Raw genomic sequence first — 24,954 nt, forward strand, 5'->3', positions numbered from 1 at the left:
TATCCTTCACTCCCTCCCACACCCCAACAAAACCTTAAAAGTCCCCCATGTTTCTGCAGTGCAGAAAGGCTCCTGAAGATACCAGATTGTGTGTTGAAGGAAATCCTTTTAAATCACAATGCTGGGAAATTGTAAGGAGCTTTATAAACATGGGGAAAAAAAGTTGGCCCACTATTTTTTTTAAGTGGGGTTTGGAGAAAAGAGGTATTTGTGCAGCTAAAACAAACTTTCAAACTTTTATTTCCATTTTAAATTAAAGGTTAAGGCAAGGTGGTTTGTTGGTGATAGGAGAATTTTTGGTAGCAAGTAAGGACTTTAGAACATTGACTGCTCTCATTGCTTTTCTTACCCTGTATGAGACTGTCCCTAACACATCTAGGTGGGCTGTCTCCATGGGCCATGCTGAAGGGACTAGCTTCTGCTTCAAGTGAGAGTAAAAAAGGCAATCCATCGGCCAACAGAAAGATTATCTAACTCACAAGGGGAGAAGGGGGGGGAGAGGAGGAAGAGTATTTAAAGTGGAAGATTTTCACACTGGAGCAATCTTGAAACACGATTAGTATTTTTCCAGGCTCCCTGTGCTATTCCTTGCAGATATTTACATTTTAGAAAAGACTTTCCACTTTTCAGCCCAGTGCTCCTTTTATGCGCTTGATCCTAAAGTGACAAAATCTTGTGCTTATGGCATCATTAGTTTTGGAGAAGACTGATCTCACAAAGTCCACATCATAAATATACTGCAGAAACAAATAGTAAAAAAAGATGAGCTGTCCTGGAGCAAATCCCTCATTTTAAACACAGCTAACTTTGGAAATGAATTATGAAGAAACATGTGCAAAGTAAATTGGTTTACATTTAAGTCTTATATATTTGAAGAAATTCTCCCATAAGGAAGTCCCCTCTTTAAACATAGCAAGGTAAAAGCCAAGAACTCTGTGTCCCTCCACAACAGAGTGCAAACTGGAACTTGGAAGTCCACAATCCATTAAGGAAGTCACAAACCTAGGCCAGCTGGTCAGGTTTTAACATTTTCATCTATCACCAGCATTCAGAAAAATTTGTTTTAAATATTACTGTGAAAATACCACTTGCTTGTTGAGAGTATAGGCACACATTTCACTGGGGGGGAAAAAGGACTGATTCAAATAGAGAATGTCTTGCAAATGTACTCAGGTGTACATCAGGTACTCTCCTCCCACAAAAAGGAAGTAGAAAATTTGGTAGGGCAGTAATAATAGCATACCAAGCTGGGAACAATAATCAACTCAAGTATTAGGTGCAGGAGAATAAGCCCTAACACACAAAATACTTGCACAGTTATTTGCTTTCTTTCTGCCCCACTGTTGTGGGTTTTTGTTTATTTTTAAATAATTAAAAACCTAAGTTTCAAAAAACGGCAAGTCAGATTTCTGAAGGGCTGACTGGGATGCACAAACATTTGCCTGACTTGTTAAAATGTGCAATCCACAGATGCCACAAAAATAAGCGCATTGTCACTGCAGACCTTCTTGGTGCACCATTGTGTGTCAAAGTTTGTTGGGAAGCAGCTCCAGTCCGTTTCCCAACCATTTACCTCTAATGCCTGCAAGTCCCTTCAATGCCACAGGTTTTTGGTCCAAATGTAGTTTATATTTCATGAAATTAAAAAAATAAGATGTAGAAAACCTCCCACCCCCATTTTTAATGAGTTCCTAATAACTCATCCAAGTCATTCATCCATTCCTCTGAAGTCCTGCTTTTCAGCAAAGAGTCTATCAGGTCTGTTTCACCAGTCAAGCTCTGCAGTCCATTATTGCCTGATTGGCCACTGTAGGCAAAAGGCAGCTCCTGACTCGTTGTCCTCACTGGGTAACCTTGAGTACAGTGCAGATTGGCTCTATTGGGCAGTTGCTGATTTGGATTCTGGCTGAAAGCAGTCAGATCTGGAACGGCCTGGTTCATACTAGGCAAGACTTGTTGCGAGGGTACTTGCTGTTGTGTAGGTGGATTTGTCCTCTGCTGTGCACCTAAAGATGACAACATCTGCCCAGAGACAGCAGAGTTCATGGAGGCCATTGATCTGCTGGTGCTTAGGCTTACCTGAGGCATCCCTTGAGCAAACTGCTGGTTGGCCATCTTTAGGTGAGTTTGCTGCATGTGGAAAGTGGAGCTGGCAGTAAATGACCCTAAGCCACCATTTCCTGGTGTCTGGTTATTCATATTAGGCATACTTTGGTGTTGCCAAGAGGGATTTTGGGCACCCATAGCTGCTGGCACTCTTGCCATTTGTGGTTTGGCTATGGTTGGATTCAGTGCCCCTTTATTGTGCTGCTGAGAAATGCTTGGGTTTCCCAGGGTGCTCTGCCCATACCCAGCAGGAACAGGAGTGCCCTGACCCAAGCTGGGCTGCCTTTGCATCTGTAATTGTCCGTTGGCACTTTGATTTGCATGCTGTGAAATCATTTGTGTCATACCAGATGCCATGCTGTACAGACCCCCTCGCTGAATGTTTTGCATACTAGTGTACTGAGTCACACCCCTATCCTGCTGACCGGAGCCTGGTTGGAGAGGAGGTACAGAGCTGTGTCCAGGGCCAATCTGAATCATGTTCTGGGTCTGAGAAAACATCCGTGGATTGCTGGAGTTGGGCTGTCCTAAGTTACTTATCCCAGTCATGACTGGAGATGACCCTGTAATACAGAGCGGTATTTTCTACGTTAACTGTTTATTTCAGTTTATCCAAAGCCTATCTAGATCTTTAAACACTATAACATATCAGCAGTAAATGCATTTAACCAAATATAATTGTAACATCTACAACATACATACACACAGTATAAAAGGGAAAGTTCTAGAATACATCTTTCCCTGTACGATCATTTTTGTCGTATGTCAGTAAAGAAGCATCCAACTGCTGCCCCAGTCAGAGCTCACTACTGATCAATACACACGGTGTGATTATAACAGAACATCAGCAATTTGAATGCCACTTCTCTTAAGAAGGCAGAACCCAAGATCACAAAGGTCAGAGTTTTAAAGGTGTTTAGGCTACTAAAAATGCAGATAGGTACCTAGTGGAATTTTCAAAAACACCTAGGAATTTAACTTATTGAAATCAATTGGAGTTAAGCATTTCTGAAAATACCACTAGAAATCTATTTTAATCTGTAGGCTCCTAAAGACCTTTATTTCATTAGCCCTGCAGTAGGAATCAGATTTTTAAAGATAAAAAAGCAGAGTTCAGAAGGGGAGAAAGAGTCCACTGTTTTGCCATGCTAATAAGCAAAGAGGAGGTACATATGCCTGGATGTAACAGTGATTAAATAACTAGAGTCAACATGACTATAGGACAGAAGCAGTGGTGTAACTCTGGGAAGATGTTAGGGACACACTCAGTATTTCTAACAAATCTATTATGGCATTTCTAGTGGTGGTAGGGAGAATTAAGTACTGCAACACTCAGACTAAAGGACAATATTCACCATCTATCCTGCATACCTACCTGCTACAGATGTACAAGGATTTTCTCTTATGTCTGTATCAACTTATTTCTGTTATTTATCTTGAAGAAATAGTTGCTTGGCCATAGAAGCCATATTTCATTTCACTTTGACTATGATGTTGCATGTTACCATCCATCAGCATCATTCATATAATGGTATCCTGTTTATAGTTCCACATTAAGTAGTTCCCCCCTTTAGTGGGGATATTGGAGGTGAGTGGACAGCAGGACAGAAGGAGAAAGGAAATGAGCTATTTTTCTAAGTTCTTTTACCTCCTGAGAAAGTAAGTGGCCCAATACCTGCGGACATATATACAATCAAACCAGTTTCTTGCCCCAATGCTGGGGAAGCCTTTTTCTGTTTAAAAAGATGGTGGATTACTGGCCTCCAAATGTTTCCACATTAATTATGCTATCTCACCTGGCTGATAATTACACCTTCTAGTTACCAGCATTAGTACACTAACAGATGTAGCGCGTTACCCCCAAATAAATGCAGACTATCACCGTAAAATACAGAGGATCAGAGCTCATATTTCTCACTCAAATCAGCAGGGATAAGAGTGTGGATGCAAAAAAATTCAGGCTCTTAAGTGGGGGAAAAGGGTTCTTGTGTTTCTCTTGTGAGGTTCTGTGGTGAATATAGGGAGTGGTGCTGTTAAGCTTCAGAAAGAGCTACATCCAGCCTTCATGTATTGGACGCAAGGCAACTATAATTTGGGGGCTCTGTGGGACGGGGAAGGAGAAAATCACTGGATCGCCAAGGACCCTTGGGGAAATGTAAAGACATGTAAGAATGTTCCTGACATCCCTTATTCCAAGCATTACAGACTAATTCCCAGAGGTGTATTAAGGAGTTGGATACTTAAGTTAGCATAAAAACATTGTTTCAATCAATGTATGTGAGACAGATGCTTTTGTTAATTAGCAACTGACTTCAGAGCACAAATTTAAAGAGAAGTATCAAAAGATGAGAACAGAAAAATATTAACAAGTTATCAAGTCAAGGGACTTTGCTCCTTGGGAATAAGAGTAGGGAGTCTTCAGTCTCTTTTCACCATTATTAATTGAACCGTCATGTTTGTTTACCTGTGAACTGTCCAACCTGCTGCTGGTAAGGATTCTGTGCCTGATCTTGGTACTGAGGGGGTGGTCGGGTTAGGTGCCGCTGGAGCTGCTGCTCTTGTTGGTGCCGCTTCTCCTACGAAAGGTCCAATGCAAGAGTTAGAAAGAAAAAAAAGAATCAACACTTGATTTCAAGTGCAACTTCATATAGGGCAAAGATCAAGGTACCTACGCTTTGATCAGAGGGCTGGTAACTGTGGGGGCCTTAATAGTATATTATACAGCCAATGCAGAAGGATACTTTTTCTCTTTATAGGAGCCAACTACAATAATTTTCATTTAAAAGAGGAAGGGACAGGAGGGCAAATTAGTAAACAATGAATGGTTCACATAACTCTGATAAACTCAGAAAAAAGTGCACTAACTGAAAGCCAAGGTGACGGAAACATACATTAGAAATTGCTGCAATGCGTTATCTAAATGCTCTCACATACTAAGAAGCCAGGAATGTTGGTCTTTCAATCACCTGCCTATTCAGTAAATAGGCCTGAAAAAGAACTCTGTATAAGCTCAAAAGTCTGTCTCTCTAACCAACAGAAGTTGGGCCAATAAAATATATTACAGAATATTAGAGAGACAAGGTGGGTGAGGTAAATAGCCATTTTCAGTAACATTTCTGAAAACACTACAGGGTAAAAAGTGCATTTTTCCCTACTTCTCTCACCATCAATGTGTCACATTTTAAAGAAGCACAGAAAAACAGAAAAGTGAATTTTCTTGCTTTTGATTACATATCAAGACGACGAAAAGTTGTTTTAAAAGTTTTTTCTTGCTTCTGCATAGCCCAATTTTCCTGAAAGACTATGAAACTTACAAGTTCTTTAGTTATGATAGAGAAACAAGCTGTGATGTTATTCACTGTTTAAGACTATTTTGTTAACAGTCTATTAAATCAATTGGAGGAATGGTCTCTGTTAAGCTATCCCTGGCTCCAAAGCAGAGAGAGCTGAAGTGAGGCAGAGGAGAGGCATACAGGAAAAGTAGAAAAAGGACTCCCATGAAGGGTAGGCATTTGAAGGAAAGGCCTCTAGGCAATACAGCAAGGGTATAGTGCTGGGGTCTGTAGTTGGGCATGTATGGTTATTTAGGGGCCAGAGACTTCCTGTGTGGGAGAAAAACCTTCAACCTCTATGCCAATGGGAATAGGACTAAAGGAACTTATACTGAGAAACCTACATCAATAGGAGAAACAAACTACTAAGGTCATGCAGGACTGAAGGATTATTGCCACCTGGACAGAGGTGATGTGGAGACCCTGTATTAACAGGGTAAACAGACTGCTGAGTTATGTGATGATTTGAGGAATCAGCCTATGCACAATTTGTGATTTCTGAGAGAGTTCATAACATCAAATACCAAACCTCATTGTCTAGATTAGTCATGCCTAACAAAGACCCTGCGTCACCTATCAATCACACCCCGTTTGGAAGAAACTACAGAACAAACAAACGAGAGGTCATTAATGTTTAATGCCTGTGCTCTGGCAGGACAATGGATATGCTAGGGAGGGTGCCTGAGCTAAAAGAATCCAGAGATAAAAGGTGGGTGAGAAGTAATAGCTTTTATTGGACCAACTCCTATAAAATATTACCTCACTCACCTTGTCTCTCTAATATCCTGGGACCAACACAGCTTCAACTACACTAGATACTAAAAGAATCCAGTTATTGCTGGTGGTCTGCAGAAAGGGTGGAAAAGTGGAATATCTCCTGAAGGAGACAAAGATAGAGATATCATTGGAAGCCTTCAGAATCTTCCAAGGCTGACAAGGGATTCCGAGGAATGAAGGAGACAGGTTTCCTGAGCAAGAGGGGACATTATTGGCACATTGTGGAGAACTAGGAGTTTGAGAAGCCATAGATCAGAGCTGGAGTAGTCAACATGAGCAGTGATAGAGGACGAGTGTTTTGAGAAGAGGAATGCAGACAATGGTATGCCCCGGCATCTGCATGCTGCCTAAATACTGAAGATGGATTTGGAGTCTAGGACAACGGCAAGGTTACAGACAGATTTGGAGAGATGGTATTGTTTGAAAACCTCTTGTCCACACACACACACAAAGTAGTATGACCATAGTCACCACTGACTCCCTATTCCCTGGAAAATTTAAGATTGCCTTCATTTTTAAAACCCTTCAAAACATCTCACCTGTATCCCAACCTTGTATTTTGTTCTATTCCATCTACTTCTGGTCTCCTCTCTTTCTCCACATAATCTGACCATAACGGATATGATCTCTTTCCTCTCTGCAATTATCTCCTAGTATCTCTCCACTTGTAAATTCCATATCTATTTTAAAATCTAACCTGAAACATTTCCTTCCCCGTGACTGTACCTCATAATACAAAAGATAAACTACTACTTAAGTAGATCTCACCTTAATAAACTGTGCAACATATTTGGGATACGTTTTGTATGGAAAAATTAGGCACAAAATAAATGTGAGTTGTAACAGTTGTGCAAGCAGCAGTTTAATGGTCCCAAAGCACCACCTAGTTCCCCTTCATTCACAAGGGGAAAGTTTAAGGTTTTTGGGTTTTTTAAAAAAACCACCAAAACCTTAACTTATCAAGGTTTCAAGTACTATAGTAGATTCTGCTTAATAGTAACCTGGATATTGACAACTTCCAGTTAACAGCAAAATTTTAAAGGGAACCAATCCCATCTCGCTAACTTGAATGTTAATTAATTTGAATACTGGCAATGGCATGCAACATATTTCAGAAGACAGGCCCCCCTGCAGGCTGGTTTGCAGGGCTATGGTCAAGGAAGGAAGTGCTTGAATATGCCTTCCCCAGCTGCAGCCCTACAAACCTGCCTGCAGCTGGTGCTCAGCCCTTCCCACTCCTTCTTTCTCAAGCTGCAGCTCCACAAACCTGGACCTCACACACAGGGACTGCACAGGAGGTAAGGGGCTGTGCGGGGAGCTGTGGGCAGGGCAGTAGCAAGAAGGGAGGGCTGCATCCTGGAGCTGCACAGTATCTCTCCTTGCACTCTCCAGGCTGTGCCCTACCAGGGGGGATGGACACAGAGAAGGAAGTGCTGGGATGTGTTGAATCTTGACCCTTGGAGAGAGCAGTACAGCCCCACTAGCCAGTGCTCCCACAGAAAATACTAGCTTCCAGGCTGCAGCCCCCCTTCCCTGCTACTGACATCCCCACAGACAGGTTTTCAGGGCTGCAGCCAGGGAAGGCATATCCAAGAGCTTCCCTCCCTGGCTGCAGCCCCGCAATCTTGCTTTCTGCTTATTAGCAACTTTCAGATTTTGCTCGCAACCAGAAGGTTGCTACTAAATAGAATCTACTGTACTTTAATTCACCAATGCAAGTTAATTCTTATGATAAAAAAAAGGATGAGTTTTCTCTTCCTGGCCCCGCCATTTTGTATGTATAATCTAACTATACATATAAAATGACGGTGTCTAAATTAGCTGTTACCACCCAAGAAAGAGATCTTGGAGTCAGTGGAAAGTTCTCTGAAAACATCCGCTCAATGCGCAGTGGCAGTCAAAGAAGCTAACAAAATGTTTGAAACCATTAGGAAACAGATAGCTAAGAAGACAGAAAATATAATGCCACTATATAAATCCAGGGTACACCCACATCTTGAATACTGCATGGAATTCTGGTTGCCCCATCTAAAAAAAGATGAATTAGAATTGAAAAAGGTACAGAGAAGGCAACAAAGATGGGTATGGAACAGCTTCCATATCAACAGAGATTTTTAAAAAATGGGACTTTTCAAGCTTGGAAAAGGGATGACTAAAGGGGGAGAGAGATATGATAGAGGTCTATAAAGTCATGCATGGTGTGGAGAAAGTGAATAAGGAAGTATTCTTTACCCCTTAACATAACACAAGAACCAGGGGATCACCCAAAAGAAATTAAAAGGCAGCAGGTTTAAAACAAAATCAAGTACTACTTCATACAATGCACAGTCAACCTGTGAAACTTATACCTAGGAACGCTGTGAATGCCAAAACTATAACTGTGTTAAAGAATTAGGTAAGTTCCTGCAGGATAACCCCATCAATGGCTATTAACCAAGATGACCAAGGATGCAACTCCATGTTCTGGGTGTCCTAAGCCTCTACTTTCAGAAGCTGGGAGTAGACGACAGGGGATGGATAACTCGATAATTGCCCGGTTCTGTTCATTCCGTCTCAAGCATCTGTCATTGGCCACTGTCGGAAAACAATATACGGGGCTAGATGGACCATTGGTCTGACCCAGTATGGCTGTTTTTACCTGTTCAGCTAGGAGTTGTTGCTGCCTCTGCCCTATTAGGAATTGCTGCTTCTGTTGCTCCATCAGCAAATGCTTTTGTTGCTGCTTCTGTTGGTCCAGTAACATTTGGTGTTGCTTCATTACCACTGCTTGCTGCTGATTGCTGAGATAGGCTGTGTTGTTATGGTTACCTGCTATGGAAACATTGGAAGGCTGGGCACTGACACCAGGGCCTGGGACAGAAACAGGAACACGAGGAACACTGGGAGAAGGGTTTTGATCCTGCAAAATATAAATATCAGTTACAGGAATGGCTTGTGCGCTGCTGAACATATGCAAGTCAGTAAAATAATCATTTTCATGACAGATGATCACAGAACTAGCAAATAGCAAAGTACTTTTATAACTTTTTCTCTGACAGGACCTAAGTCATATAAAAATATCCCTAAGAAAAGAGGCACTTGCAAGCCATTATCCATTTTTGTATTTTACACAGTTGATTAATAAACTGTATTTGCATGTAAAACAAATGTAACAAAATATTTTAATACTTTATATATAAGGCTTCAGATTAATTGGTGATAATGCCATAGTAACTGCCTGAGAAACAAAAAGAAATGCAAGGTGGCCAAGGAGAAATGTGTATCAAGGGCTATACATGAATAAAGCGAGGGAGGGAAGGTGGCTGCAGTGTCATTCTTATTTACAACACTTCCCCACACCTCATGCAAATGAATGGCCCTATATATTCTTCTATACAGCTAGGAAAACACTGCTAGTTATGAATAGAATGGTGGGGGTGGGGAAAATCCACAAATAACCACTTGACAACCTGCTAGTGTAAATGTAGTGGACTAACTATTAATCCTTATTCAATCTTCCTGGACTTCAGTTCTGTTTTCAAAGGCATTTTGCAGACCATTAGTACAACATGCATCTGTGCTCCCACAACCTTCTTTTGAAATGAAGAAACATTTTGAATTCTATCCCGAAATAACCTTAATGGGGGATTTATTACAGGCACAGAGAGATTAATTTAATTTAGTAAACTACAAGGAACTACAGGATGGGATTAAGCAATACAAGATACCAATTCTGCAAAAATGTATGCACATTATTAGTGCACAATTATTATGCACTCTGAATTCTACAGGACTACTCATGTCTGCAAGCATTTGCATTTTCCACTAAGCCTTGATTCTGCAGATAGCCTTTCCAGTATAATCCTCTTCACCAAAGCTTTTGCTTCCTTGATTAGACTTAATATAGTTTATTAAATTCAACATTAATTACACGCAGCATACCACAAGTAGTGTGAATAGTGTGAAGCGCAGATACTTTCTACGTTCACTTGGGTGACTATTTCAAATGAAGACTGCATAAAGCAAGTCTGAAAGGCATTCTATTTGAACGTGAAATTCTACATAGTAGATACCTACAAAAATATTACACTAATCAGGCTTCTTTCAATTTCTGATTGCACAACTGAATTATTTTTAACCAGAGTTTTATCTGTTAATAAGGAGTTGGTGCTATTTAGTATGGGTGAGTACTTCTCACCAAAATGTACAGCCCCAAAATCATGATTTTTGATGTATGGAGCCATTAGACTCTAGAAAAGCTGATTAAAAAAAAACCAAACAAACAGACTAACAGTACAGAGATAAGTTCTGGTCTTTAGTTTAGCATCCAATATTTACTGTTCAATATTCTTATGTTTTCTCCACACAGCTGAAAACTGCAGAAAAACTCTGCTCTTTTAGGAGTAGGAGACTTTAGGTAACTACGTTAAAAGTCTTATTTGCAGTTCTTATGGTTACCTTCAGTAATCCTCCAACCCCATCTTTACTTTTGATCATAATATTCACACAATTTTTCATAATTATTTTTCACACATTTTTATTTTATTAAATTGTCAAATATTCTAATGTGATTGCGGCTCCCTTTTCCCCCAGTTTAATCAAATACTGTGAACCAAAAATATATGATGCTGCACTGTCTACGGGCTGGTCTACACAAACTTACAGCAAAACATCTTTAACATCTTTTGTTATTTCAATGCACATTGTGTGAACCAGCCCCAAATCAGCAAACATGAAAAAAAAACAGCTGTTTATGTGTTAAGTCCCCATTTTATCAGTGCAGTGTTAAAAGTGACTTACAAAGGAAAAACATTGGAATCGTGCCTTATTTGCTTTTTATGAAGCATAAAGCAGCTCTAATGTACAAAATAATTCTGCTTGGTCTTTACCTTAAAAACATCAAATCTTGTCTTTCCTGTTTTTTGATTGAGGTAATGTTGGAGGACCATATTACTGGGGTAGGAGCTCTAACAGCCTTCAGCTGGAGGGACAGGCTTTTTAACAAAGATATTTTCTCTCCACTGTTAATCATCAAGCATTTGTAGTCTGAGCATTAAACACCACAGTTTTAAATATTCTGAGAAGTCCCCCTCAATTGCATTGATTTGTATTTGTGAAACCAATCATGTATTTGTATCCTATTAGTTCTGCAGTCTTCCAGGAATAACAGTAGACAAGACATGAATTTTTAATATAAAACAAGCAGAACAAGCCTTTTGGAAAAAAACATTAGTAACACCGTAAAGCAAAAGAGGATACAAACTCATTTTTCATGCAGATCACTTTTATTCTGCACATTGCCTCAGGCAAATAAATGTTACCACTGTTAATTTCCACATGGGGATATAGGTCTCTTCAACAATCTGAGATTTAAGATGACCAACCTCGGGATTCACTTAAAACACAGTCCATTTGATTTCCCACTGGCTCCAACTACTCATATCAGCAGCAACAACCTCAGGAATAAGAATATCCAGAAGGAAACAGACCTGAGGTCTTCAAACAGGTTACCCCAGAAGAAGGGGAGACATTGATTGAAAGGATATAAAAGTAAGGTTTTTTTGAGAATTATTTTTAAGTTTTAAACAAGAAATTATTTTAGATAAATGTTTAAAAAGTTTTCAAGTATCTTTACAGATAGTGACTTATATTAAAGAATTTGGTGCCCGCATTGTGTATTAAGTTGGAATACATCTTACCAGCATGGCTATTAGTATTCACTATTAGACACTGTACCCCAGGGGTAGTCCATAGGCGGACCACAAGCCAAACCTGGACTGCCAGACGCTTTTGAACGGACCACAAAATCTTTTTATTTACTTATTAATATTATTATTGTGGTGTGAAAAATGTTTCTCTGGAGTCTGGATCTTGGCCAAAAAAAAAAAAAAAAAAAAAAAAAAAAAGGACTATCTCTGCTGTACCCAATGGAAAATGTGGTTATTTCTAGATGTTTTTTCCTTGGTTGTGTGTCCTGGTTTTGCTTGCTTTAAAAGTGCAAAATAAGGATATGCAATAAACTGGATTTCAAAATAATTGAAACTAATAATTGGATACTAGTCCTACCTACCCAGCACTCCAAGATCAATTACTTCACAATGGTAACAGCCCTGAATATTTACCTGACTGTGTGGTACTAGAGGTCTATAGGCAATATTTCCAGGCTTCTGCTTCCTCAAGAACATCCCATTTTGTTCATCATTTATATGAGGCAGTGGCGGTTGCTGGCGTTGTTGCAGATATGCCAGGATAGGTGTCTTGTTCTGGCCAGGTACTGTAACTCCTTGCTCACACTCTGCTTTGTAATGTGAAAGGGGTTTTGTGTTGCCATAATCTAGCATGGAGCCTTGACTATTTACAGGATTCTGGTTCAGGCTGTTTGGCTGATGACTCAACATATTCACATGATAATTGCTTCCAGTCCTGGGAGAACTCTTATTTGCCATACTAGGAATTATGTGTTTCTGGTTATTGAAGTCCTGTTGGTAAACCGAAGGGCTGGTGGGATTCTCCATTGTGTAGGGAACACCCAGTGGACTACGAGATGTCCAGTTGGCAGCAGTCTGGGACTGACTGGTTTGGTGGACTTGCGAAGCCTGTTGCTGATTCTGCAACATCTGGTCTCTCTTCTGCTTGGCAGCTATCTGTTGAAGTTGGTGAGCAGAGGACATTTCTTTGGCATTTCCTGTGCCTTGTCCAGATAATAAGACATTGGGTAGAGGCCTCTGCACATTTTGAGATTGGTTTGATGCCTGCATCATGGACTGGTTAGGATTTTCAGTCACTGGCTGACTGGAAGATTGGAACATAGTTTGAGAGCCACCAACTGCTGGCGAAGCAGCACTAACAGGTACAGAGGAGGCTCCAATGAATGTTGGACCCGATGAAGTAGACCTGACTTGTGGAGACCCCATCTGATCCTGCTCAAAGGCCGCTGGGGAAAATTCAGTCTTTATATTAATGTCTTGTGGCAATGGAGTTTGTGCAGCTGAATTTGAAGAATCTGCATCCTTTTTCTCCTCAAAATCTTCATTAAATAGATCCTTCATGTCTTCATCAGGCACTGATCTATTAAGTTCATCAATGAGCTCCTTCCATTCCTGCTCATTAAGATTAAGATCGGGCATCAAGTTATTCTGAGATATAGAACCCCCTGCTCCAGCAATCATACAAGGAAGGTCATCCACTGGTTCTTGCTTGAGCTCTTTGTTCAAACCCAAAGGAAATGAGTCATCAGCATCACTATGTCCATTCAGCTGAAGGTTAGAATCTGGAAGACACTTTTTGTTGATGCCATCCAGTCCCACTGAATGCTTTCCATTGAGCTGTAAGGTATCTCCATTGGAAGATTTCTTGTCAAGTTGATGTAGTGGGGATAAAGGCGGCATTCCATTGGAGGACCCACTTACCCCTACAAGACCATCTTCACGACGTAATTTCTTGGACACAGAAAACATATCCCCATACCCATTCTGTTGATCTCCATTCTGAGGGGAAGCAGCATTATCAAGTTTTCTTTTCACCGTCTCATGGAGTTGCTGAAAAAAAGAGCCAATTTTAAATGATTTAGTTTTCTATGTTTCACTACAATATGACCATTATCTCATACCATATCAATAGCTAGCTCAGTTCTTCTATCCTCAAACATCCAAAGGCTAAAGTTTCCACTATAATGGCACACTTCACAATAAGTTAATGTTTCTGAACCAACTAATTTTACTCAGTACTTTAAGACATGCTGAATACTACAACCTTAAGCACAAGAGCAGTTTACAAAGATGGAAGATAGAACAAGTCATGAACAAGCTCTTTTGCAAGTCATCTTCCTAAGGAAATAATCTTCTCAAGAAAGATTGTTAGATAAGGCCTTTTTAAAATCATCTTAAATCTAATCATAACTTCCTGCTTTGAACAACGGAAGCAAAAAGCAGCTAAAGAATTTAAAACAAAGACAATGGAGAAAATTTTATGTATAGAAATTGTTATTAAACCCCTCTTTTCAGAATTTTGGCATATTGACATGTTAATTTTTTTTTTTGGATGAGACGTTGTACAGATAACTGTAAAAGGTAAGTATTAGGGGTGGGAGTGGGTCTGGCTGTGCTATAAGCCACTTATATAGTAGTCACGAGTTTATTGTAAGGTAAATAGTTTGTTATTGTAGTTTCTTTGTACACAAATCATGGTTTTGTTTTGTGTGAATACTGACTCCTCTATAAATACCATCTAAATGCCATCTAATACCATCTAATGCTCATCTAAAAGTGATTCAAATCACACTGATCAGTGTTCCTGTATCACACAGGGATGAATTTGAGTGACATGTTCTTCCCAGAGTATTTAATTGCCTAGCATACATAACTACCACCATGGATAAACCAAACAGCTCATTACTGACCCTGTATAGGTAGCTTGCCTCATCAGACTGCACATACAAGTTCTCTTATTTTATAGTGCCATCTAGAAGCGAGTAGAGGAAACAGCATCAGATTCTAGTCAGCCTTGTCATTACAAAAGCTGGGGATCTGTTCAGCTTATCTTCTCTGGCAGCACTCTCAATCTATAAACTTGTTACCAATAACCCTAAGCAAGGCTTGAAAAGTCTCCTGCACACGACAAGGATGAACAGGAAGTTTTCCCAGCAAATGCCATCACTTTGTGCAGAAACAAAGCTTCATTTAAAAAGATAAATGCCATCTCCACTGGGGCATTAACTGCTAGTGTTACTTCCTCAAAATATACAAACTCCTAGTGTAAATACACTCCAATGGCAGAGTGCTGTGTGTTTGGAACAGGGAGGCTTCTGCTATCACTCCATCTGGGATGGTGGGGACCCCTACATACAGCCTTCAGTAGGGATGGCTGCAGAATTCCCACAAGAGGCATCTGTCTGGTGTCAGCAAGGAGGCCCCATCATACAAGAGCTCTCTGACATGGTAGCAAAGGGACCTGTCATTTTTTTTTTTAAATACACTAAATGCACCCTCCCTACTCAGTCCACTCCTCCCTATTCTGGACTGGGATGAGTCCAGACCAAGAGGAGGGGAACCTCAGTCTCACACCACTCAAGCAGAAGACTATGTGCAGAGTCAGCAAAAATGGATTTTGAAGGGGGAGAAGGGGCTACATAACATACCTGGGAGGAAACATCTGCTATTCCTAAATCAGGGTGAGTAACTCAGCATTAGTAATATATCAAAATGGTAACCCACTATCAATTGATTTTAGGAGGCAACACTGATTATTTTGATGTCTGCATCGGGGGGCAGTAAGAGGGGGGAAAGGAGGCTATATTTTAATTTGAAGCACCGAATTCAGCCTGCAGGAGACCAGGATCTTCTAGTGCTACCATGGGTATTGGTGGGAGAGGTATCTGATCAGTGCGAGACTAGGCAGGAATGGGTGAGGCTTGAGGAGGCTGACATACTGGTGTATTTTGGCCTTCACTGTAGGCTTACAGCTTGAGCTAAGAAGCACTGAGTAAATTGGTACAAATCTAGGGTTTGTTTTTTGTTGTTTTTTTTTTTTAAAAGAAAGTGTTGCTGGCTCCGCTTTCATTGTGTTTTTTGTAATTAATTGACCAAGAACTCAGTACAGATGCAGCATTCGCTTTTCAGCACGTTTCCTAATGTTTAAGTCAGTTTCCCACCTAGGATAATTAAAGCACAAGATGATTGAGTAACTTGCCTACGGTCACATAGTGAGTCAGTGGCTCACATCAGAAATAGAATCCTCCTTTGTTCTAAAAACCATTAGACACCACTCCCTCAATATTCACATGCAGGTATCTCCAGAAAGATCTGAAACCCAAAAGCAGTAATTGAACTTTTAATATTGAATATATTCTTCCCAAAGTTGGGGCAAATTCTTATGTGAAGAACACATACCTTATATCTTTCATAGCGTCTCCTCAAAATTTAGAAGCTTCCAATTCATTTTAATGCACATTGGTGTTAAAATGATTTTGTTAGTGCTCAGAGATCTGACCACAAAAAGCAACAATTTAATCATGAAGACAGTCCAAGAAAAATCACTTTCTCACCTCAAGCTGTATTGCATCTTTGCTCCAAAGTGAAGTGAGTTTAAAAAAATAAAACAAACAAACCTACCTTCATAAAATTACTAAGAGTGGATAGTAGGTAAGTTGATTTTTAAAAAATTCATTAAGATGCTTAATACCTTGCTTAGCCTCATCAAAGCTAGAGGATGTTCAAAAGACATCTGGGCAGCATATGGCATCCTGTATAGATGCTCCAGAAAAAAAAGTTACCTACCACTTACTGTTGCCATCAATGCACTAAGTTTGAGCCTGAGAGAGATCTGTCAGCAAGACACCAGGTTTTGACTTACATACAAGCTATTAACTGACTTCAGCTTCTCGTTGGTTTATTTTTTACTTCTAAGAAAACCAAGAAGACATTTCGATATGTGGATTTCCCCCATGGCAAAACATAACTACAAAAGTTTCCAACAGCCAAAAGCCTTTTCCTCTGCATGTCAATAGGATAAATACTAGTTAAAATAAGGTTAAAAACTGTAACGGAACCCAAAGTCCTCCCAATCCATAAAGTTGGGTAGTTGCCTTGCAAACTACTTGCTTTATCTTGTGGGGTCTCCTCCTCTGAAGGGAAGACTAAACAAAAGTTTCCACATCTCAGTTCTTGGCTTCTGCTGAGTAGAAAATGACTTGTTTGCCAAATCAATCTACAGTGACAAGACCTATGCTTCTTGTGTGCAGTTCCAAGTAAAGACAATTTACAAAATCATGGCAGCTGAGCATTGTGAGTCAGTCAACAAACTCCATGAACAATTAGCAGCCTGACCAAATAGATCTCAAAGCAAGAAAATCCAGTTCTATGATGATGAAAGCCCAAAAGGAACAGAAACGCTGAAAAATAAATAAATACTATTTGCCAGTGTGTAAGGAAATCCCTTTAGACTGTTTAGGCATGCTGGCCCATGGTCATCATCTGAGGTGCAATGGCCTTTTGGCATGTTGCTCTTGCTAGTTTTTCATATCACAATCAATCCATTTAATCAATAAAATAATATGAGCCAGCGTTCTCCCATTCACATAAGACCAAAGTTGGATTTCCAAGTCTGATCTCTCCCCCTCAAAGCTAGAAGAATTGAAGCAGCATAATATTCAGACTCTTTGGGAAAGAAATGCCTAGAGTTCTCTGCAGCAGGCCTTTAAATTGACTTAGGCCTCACCTACAATGGTATTTTTGTACCACTGCAAGCAAGTCACTTTACACACTGATGTGCTGTGTCTACATTAAGGCTTGTACCAATGCAGCTACCTCTCTGCCAAAAGGAAAAGCACAGACAAGACTTTAGTCCACCAATTCTGCTACCATGAAGCAAAACCCTCCTTATTAGGAAAGTAGGCTGCCAGGATATAGTGCCTTCAGGGGAGTGGTGATCATAAACTAATGGAGAAGCCAAATAAGAACTGGGAGAGCCTCAGGGCTCTAGAAGTAGGCCCTGGGTTTCCAATCTTCCATTACACATCCATCTACAGGTATCAAATCTCTAAAACAGCATCACTTATAATGAGGAGAAAAAAAATCTCTGGCTGAAAGTGTTTTGCATACTATTGTTAGAAGTATCACATCAGGTTATTTAGCAAAAAGATTTAAGAAAAATACTCCTCTTTCTTCCATTTGTTTACCTTGCACATTTGATAGCACTTTCCACACAAGTTTCCTGTTTGTCCATGTCTTATTCAGCAACAGTGAAAAAAAGCATTTTTAAAATAGGAAAATGTGATTGTAAAAGTCACAATAGATAATCAGCTTTACTTCAACATTACTAAATCGGAGGCTAGAAATAAAGAGTCGCTCTCAAATTCAACAGCTATTTCAAAATACTACTGACAATCAACCTTCTTACTCAACCTCTAACTATATTAGATAATAAAGGGACAGTCAAACCATAAATATGAAAATTCTGTACATTGTTATACTAATCTTGGGTATTATAACTTGAAGGTTAATAAACATTTGTGGGTTTTGTTATTTATTTTGTGAATCGTAAGCGGATGGGTGGGGGTATGTATGTGTACGATCAGTAATAAAACTTTGTAAACATCAGCGAGGAAGCAGTGATACCCTTAATTTTTTTTAAAAAAAATTCAGGACTATATTTATCAAAAACTAGATTTAAAAAAAAATCAATTACAAATATTAAGATTGACAGTGTTCCTTTAATCTTTTGAATTATATATAAAAAAATGCATGCTTGTAGTTTCATCCCTGCAATTAAGTTATGTATACAAACATCTGTTATGAAATATAAATGTAAAAATATAATGCTGGTTATATTTTATTGGAAATATGAAGGTGTACTGATCTAGAAAATATAATGCAACGTAGTTTTACCCAAAATCAAAAAGTTAGTAATAATCATGCTCTAAGAAATCAGTGTTTACCTCCCTGTGCCAAACCAAGGTTAAGAGCAACTGAAATTTTTTTTTGAAGTATTACTATTTTAGTAGTGCCTTCAAGCTCCAAATGAGATCAGAGTCTCCTTGTGCTAGGCCCTGTACAAACACATAGTAAGACAGTCCCTGTCCACCTGGCTAAGGGCTGAATTTGACACAAGAGTGATCTATTTCCACCACAAGAGGTTACTTATTAAAGGGCATGGTCTGGGAGTAAATACATAGTATTTAGAGTTCCAGAAGGGTAGCCATGTGAGTCTGTTTATAGCAAAACAGCGAGAGTCCTGTGGCACCTTAAAGACTAATAAATGTATTTGGGCATAAGCTTTTGTGGGCAGAAACTTACTTCATCATTGATGATTCATGCATCCGACGAAGTGGGTTTCTGCCCACGAAAGCTTATGCCCAAATAAATCTGTTAGTCTTTAAGGTGCCACAGGACTCTCGCTGTTTTGTTATAGTATTTAAAATTTTTCTTATAAATACCATACATTAGGAATTTCTCTACTCACTTTGATGACTAAAATATAAACAGCTTTCACAACTATGTTTTGCTTCTTTCAAGAAAAGCATTTTATTACCAAACTTGTTCCCACACCACTGTTCCCTCGCCAGCTGTCAGAGAACCACAACACTGGACTAACTTTAATTTGACTTTTTACTTTCATCCCAAAAAACATGTGTGTTTGGGAGGCAACATGCTGTAGTAAAGAATAGGTACAGATATGCATTTATAAAAGTGTAAGTGCCTGCATTACTCACAAGAGACAACTTTTGCTACAGGAGCTGTTCTGCTGAATCAAAACTGCTGTGCTTTGAGCAGCAATGCTGGCTTCTCCACCTAAACTGAACTTCAGCAGCACCGATCACTTCCAGTTCTTTACAGTTTAGGAAACCACACTATAGGCCTTACTAATCCAATAAAAATGTTTTAAGCACACCGCAATAACTTGTGCCAAGAAAAAGCAGACAAAAAACCTGCCCGAGTTGTTTGGCAACTAACTATCAGACTTGTCAGCAGAAATGAACTATGATGGCAATGGTATAATTATGGTGAGACAGCACTACACTATTGTAGATTACTGCAGAATTATTCATATATTGTTATTTTTGGGCCAAAAAGAAACACACATTTCTGACATTCACACACCACAGCTAACCCCCCGCATTCCATCCCCCAAAAAAAGTTTCAAATAAGTCAAACCGGCATGCAGTGCCAGTTAGGGCTTTGTTAATGAAACACTAGGTACCCTTATCAGTCTAATACAGACAATACTTCATTTATCTTCTGCCACTACTCTAGATCTTAAAGTCAGGACACAGATTCAGTTTTTCCTCACATTCTTTTTCTCTGTGTCAATCTTATTTTTGCTTAAACTCTTCATGTTGCACCTGAGATATAACCCTGCAGCAGGACTGGGATCCTGCAGGTTCCCACAAGACCCACTTCCATAAAAGTGGGAGCAGGTAAAATGTACTTTGTTATGGGTGGGATTGGGTGGGCAAAAAAAACCAGACTGCAGTAATTTGCAGGAAAACACAATTTCTCATCAGTTTTCATAAATAGAATCTCAACTATGTAAAGCAAGTTTTTCTTTTCTTTATTTAAAAAGGTTTTAATATTTAAACTTAAGAAAGGGATAGAAAGAAATTCGATGTCTATTAGAACAGGCGTTAAAGTAATTTTTTAAATGGTTAAGCAAGTTTTTTTTTTATCCTGTTAGTGGTGAAAATAGTGTCTGAATTCCATTTGTTATATATTAACCAACTTTTTTTTTCTAAATTTTTAGTACCAGGAAGGAATCTGTCTCTCTTGCAGGATTTATGGGATCTAAGGTCCCTGCGGGTGGGAATGCGGGAGTGAGTGGAAACTGCACACCAGGACAGGAGCAAGATTACAAAAATAGTCCCGCGGAGGGCTCTAATCTGTGACACCTTTACTTCACTAGGGCTAAACATAGCAGAGAGGTCATTTTCAGTATAACAGCATCTCTTCATATCAGTCCTAACTAACTGCTCAGCTGCTGAAGACTACATTGTACGCTCTTAAAATTTAACAAGAATCTTTCCCATGATAGACACTAAACCAAGCTTTCCCGGCCACTGTAGAAATACCATTCAAGGTTTTGAGGCAATACTAGACAAAATGAATCACCTATACAACAGCTGTTTGCTGGTGAAAGTAAGTCACAAGAAATATGTAAGCAGGCCTGCTTAATATTGCTCTCATGGCTGGGAGAACACAACATGAAATAGGCACCGCAGATGAAAATCCAAATCTTTAAATTCTTTCTAAAACTATATCAGGAAGAGACTTCCTAAATAGTGAGATTTTTGAGTCTATATTGAAGTCTTCCTAGGGAAATGGCAGACCACCACCACCACCCCTCCCTTATGGACATTTACAAATACCTTTATCTTAACAAAGCACTGGAAGAAACAAAGTAGCAATCCCAGACTGGAAATTTGGAAAAGAGGTGGTGTGCTATGACCTCTAAGTTTTTTCTTTCCAATTTCTATGTTTCAGAAACACAACATTAGCCTGAGGGATACACAGTTATCCAAATACTGTTTTCTGCCTTATGAAGGCAAGTTTTAAGACTGCAATGGAAATGTGAAGTATCTATTTAAAGGAAATTTTTAAAACCTTAAAAATAGCCTCACAAGCTTAGGTGGCATATACCCTCAACTAGAGGTATTTCTGTGTCACAACATATTTATCCTGGTCTCAATGCATTAGCTCCCCCTTCCCTGGCAAGCAGACAAAGGATTAAAGTGACCCACACTTCTGTTTATGCTTCAAGACAGTCTGGTTTGAAATGACTATCAGACAAAGCACTTGACTTCTGACTTTGTCCCATGAGGGGATCACAACCACATAAAATACCAAAAAAGAAACCAAGGTGCTCACATTACTCCCCTTTTAGTATTCCAAACCTCTATCTAATACAGCACCTGGGAATTCACAAGCAAATAAATTCAGGTGTTCAGAAACATCCTTTCATTATAGGTCATCAGATGCTATACAGCTTGGCAGCTCACCTGCGTTTTTATTACAAGTGGCCTTTTTTTTTTTTTTTTTGGGGGGGGGGGGAAGGGGGGAAACTAACATCAATGTTTCATTAGCTTTAAGTGAAAGTAACACTATAGAGAAAAAAGCCTTCTAGAAAATGTTTTACATGGATCTCTTTCAAATAAGCTCCATGTAGCTCAGGCTCACAACAGCAGCATTGGCTAGTGTATTACTTGGTTAATGGCTTAACTAATATTATTTTTAAAGGAACATACCCAAGATATTTTAAAACAAAACAATTTTGCTGTGAAGCCAAAGATTTAGTGAACATTCCAGACAATCTCCACCCCCTCCCACACATAGCATGCTTTGATAATTGTTACCTGACTGTTGGTGGTGAAACGTCAGGCTCTGGGTTAAAGTAGTACAGACTACATCAAAGAACTGAAATAAGCAACATACAAAGAGGGATTTTTTTAGTTGAATTACTAAGCGATTCAACTTTATAACCAAGTAACAAAATAAAGCAGCAGCAACTCAGTTTACAGTCATGTATACTAGGAAAGAAGCAACAGGCCAGCACAAGGAAGGGTAGGTCAGTCATACACTAAAGGCCTCCTCTGTTGTGTAAATCGACAGCTGGAGACAGCTTCCTGTACAAGAAGGGCTTCCCCAGATGTACAGTGCAGTCAGAACCACACTGTTGTTGGGGAATTTAGAGTCTTGATTATAATGCAAGCTAATGAGATGAACTCCACATACAGAGCAACTTAGAAGAAATGCCAGTAGTGAATCAAGGCATCTTTTCAGAGGTTCAATATGAAGAAGTGTGCTGACAATCTAAGCAAGTGGATTCAGTGTGTTAACAGCTGTTCCATCTATTATCTAAAGAACTGAATGAGCCACAAACGTGAATCCTTAAAGTCCAGACACAAAGCAAACAGAAGCCTTACCGATTTTATGAACAACAAAATAGGAATTTAAATCCTGGGCTCCACCACAAATCTACATTCAAGACCCAGCCTGGAAAGTGAAGTATACCCGAAGTGTTATTCTCATTAGGAAAATACAAATTGTTTCTTCTCTCAAGGATTTTTCTCCTCTACTATTGTGTGAAGTGTTTGATTCAGTCATAAGGATTTTTTCCCTCAGAACAGACAACGTACATACAGGGATCCAAAGGAATCAGAAAGACATATGTCCCACCACTTTTGAGGTAAGAAAAGTGATTCACTCAAATGACACTTGCCATTCATACTACAACTATGAAAAATGCTTGCTTGTAATCCTAGTCATACTAAAGGCAAAGTCATTGTGACTGATTCTTCTCGTGTCTTACATAGTCGTACACTCCCATACAAAAGGAGCATAAAATGTACCCATTGGAGCAAGTAGATATTTCTGATTTGATAGTGTTTTACATCCTTTTTTCTCTTGTATAAGTTATTTCACAAGGTGTAAAAAATGGAGAATCAGGCCCTATTATTCTATCCACATTTAATCAGGGCTCAGGAAACCAAACACACCGCTGTATTTCACAACTTCAGTTTGGACTGCTTAAGACAAAAAGGTGGTTATTTAAACAAACAAAACAAAACAAAACAAAACAAAAGTGTTGAGCACCTCACTGATACTTCCAACATGCCAGATTTTACCCTCAGATAATTCACTTCCAAATCCCAAAAGCAAGTTAAAAATGACGTGACTACTGCTTTTGGCTGTGACTTAAATCTAAGATCTATAAAAGGGTTCTTGAGAATATTCCTCCAGGGCATTTATCTTAAATAAAAATGTGACATTAAATATATCTATAACTGGAAAGGTGGCTGATTAATGCCAACAGCATCTTGAAAGGAGCTCAGGATAATAGTTTTACAGTGGACTTTTGGATAGTTTACAAATTTTACCTTTTTTAATGAAAATAGGAAATTAAAAAGTTGTTCTACTACACTGCATTTCCCTGCTCCTTGGCCACATTGTACTGACCATCCTAAAGAGCCCAGAACAAATTAATCAACACCTATGCTGATGCACATAAAATATCATTTTATAGTACATAACCAGAGAGGTTACATTTGTGAAAATTAAGCCATTTTTAAATGGGTTGAACAGAATCAGTGTATTGGTCAGTATTAGCTCACACCCATCAGAAAAAATGGCAAATAAGCACTTCACTTAGTTTTTTCCACTGTGGTATAGCATTAATGGACATTACTCTTTTGAAAAGCAGAAAACTTTTAGTCAATAAGAACTGTCTTTACCTACCACCGAGAATCATGGGTTAATGCCTGACAGCTTCAATCGCCCTCCTTGTCCACTTCCAAAAAAAACCCCACAACCATGAAAACAGTCACCTAACAAGTACTACCCAGGCTCTTCCTGCAAAGACAACTTTGGGTCACTTTGCCAGAACCATATATAGCCAGGCTACATGGAGCACAACTCGGAGCTGCTGAAACACTGGTGACCGTTCTAAAGGGAAGTTACTCTTCTTGTCCCTTCCATATCCGCTGTCAGTGCAGGAGGATGGCAGCCAGGGCAGGAAGAACCCACCGCTGAGTTTTAGTACGGACTAGACAGGGGCCGAACAATGTAATGCTAGCTCTGTGCGCAGAGGAGCCTGCCTGCCAGTACGGCCCACGGTTCCAGCGCGAGAAGGGTTGGGGGTTTTCTTTCCTCTCGTGTGCAGCCTGGACGGGGAAGTGGCTGTGCCAGCTGGGCACTGTCTGACCCACCCCGACCCCGGTGCCAGCTCGGGACCGGGCCGCTCCTTACCGCGATCAAGGTACTGCTGCGGCCGTGCGTCTCGCTAGTCGCGGCGTCAGTCTCCAGGCCGTTGGCTCCAGTCCTGTCGGCGTTGCCCGCGACCGCAGCAGCAGCAGCAGGAGGGGGGGCGGGTGGCGGCGGCGCCGGGGGAGGCTGGCGGTGCTTCCCGGCCCGCTTGGCCTTGGCCTGCAAGCAGCGCTGGTGCAAGGCGAAGGTTTGCTGGCGCTCCAGCTCCAGGCGCTCCGGGGACACGGCCTGGTAGCGGGACTCGCAGGCGCTGTGGTGCCGCCGGCATAGCTCAATGCGCCGGCGGAGCCGCTCCATCACCGCGCTGTGCCGCGGCACCACGAACTCCGCCATGGGGCAGGGGGGCAGCACCATGGACCGAGGGGGCCGCCGCCGTTCACCGGCTCCTCACACCGACGCCACCATGGCCACGACACCGACGAGGCAGAGTCCGGGGCGCCCCTCAGGCCTCGCCCACCCCCCACTTCCTCCTCTGCCCGGCCCGGCCCGACTCGGCTCCTCGCACCCCA

The 24,954-nt window shown here is 40.3% G+C and overlaps 1 protein-coding gene across 1 annotated transcript; it reads right to left on the bottom strand.

Annotated features, from left to right (window-relative positions):
* Nucleotides 1-844: 844 nt before the first annotated feature.
* On the bottom strand, nt 845-24,954 carry MAML1 (mastermind like transcriptional coactivator 1). The gene is made up of 5 exons (XM_067566402.1): nt 24,428-24,954; nt 12,317-13,732; nt 8,854-9,114; nt 4,571-4,682; nt 845-2,669 (listed from the first exon to the last, which is right to left on the bottom strand). Exons 1-5 carry the CDS (start codon nt 24,797-24,799, stop codon nt 1,681-1,683), a joined length of 3,150 nt encoding a protein of 1,049 aa, XP_067422503.1. The 5' UTR covers nt 24,800-24,954; the 3' UTR covers nt 845-1,680.

The sequence above is a fragment of the Emydura macquarii genome, unplaced genomic scaffold (assembly GCF_026122565.2).
Source record: "Emydura macquarii macquarii isolate MOO-44397 ecotype Brisbane River unplaced genomic scaffold, CSIRO-AGI_Emac_v2 contig_2768, whole genome shotgun sequence".
Classification (NCBI taxonomy): Eukaryota; Metazoa; Chordata; order Testudines; family Chelidae; genus Emydura; species Emydura macquarii.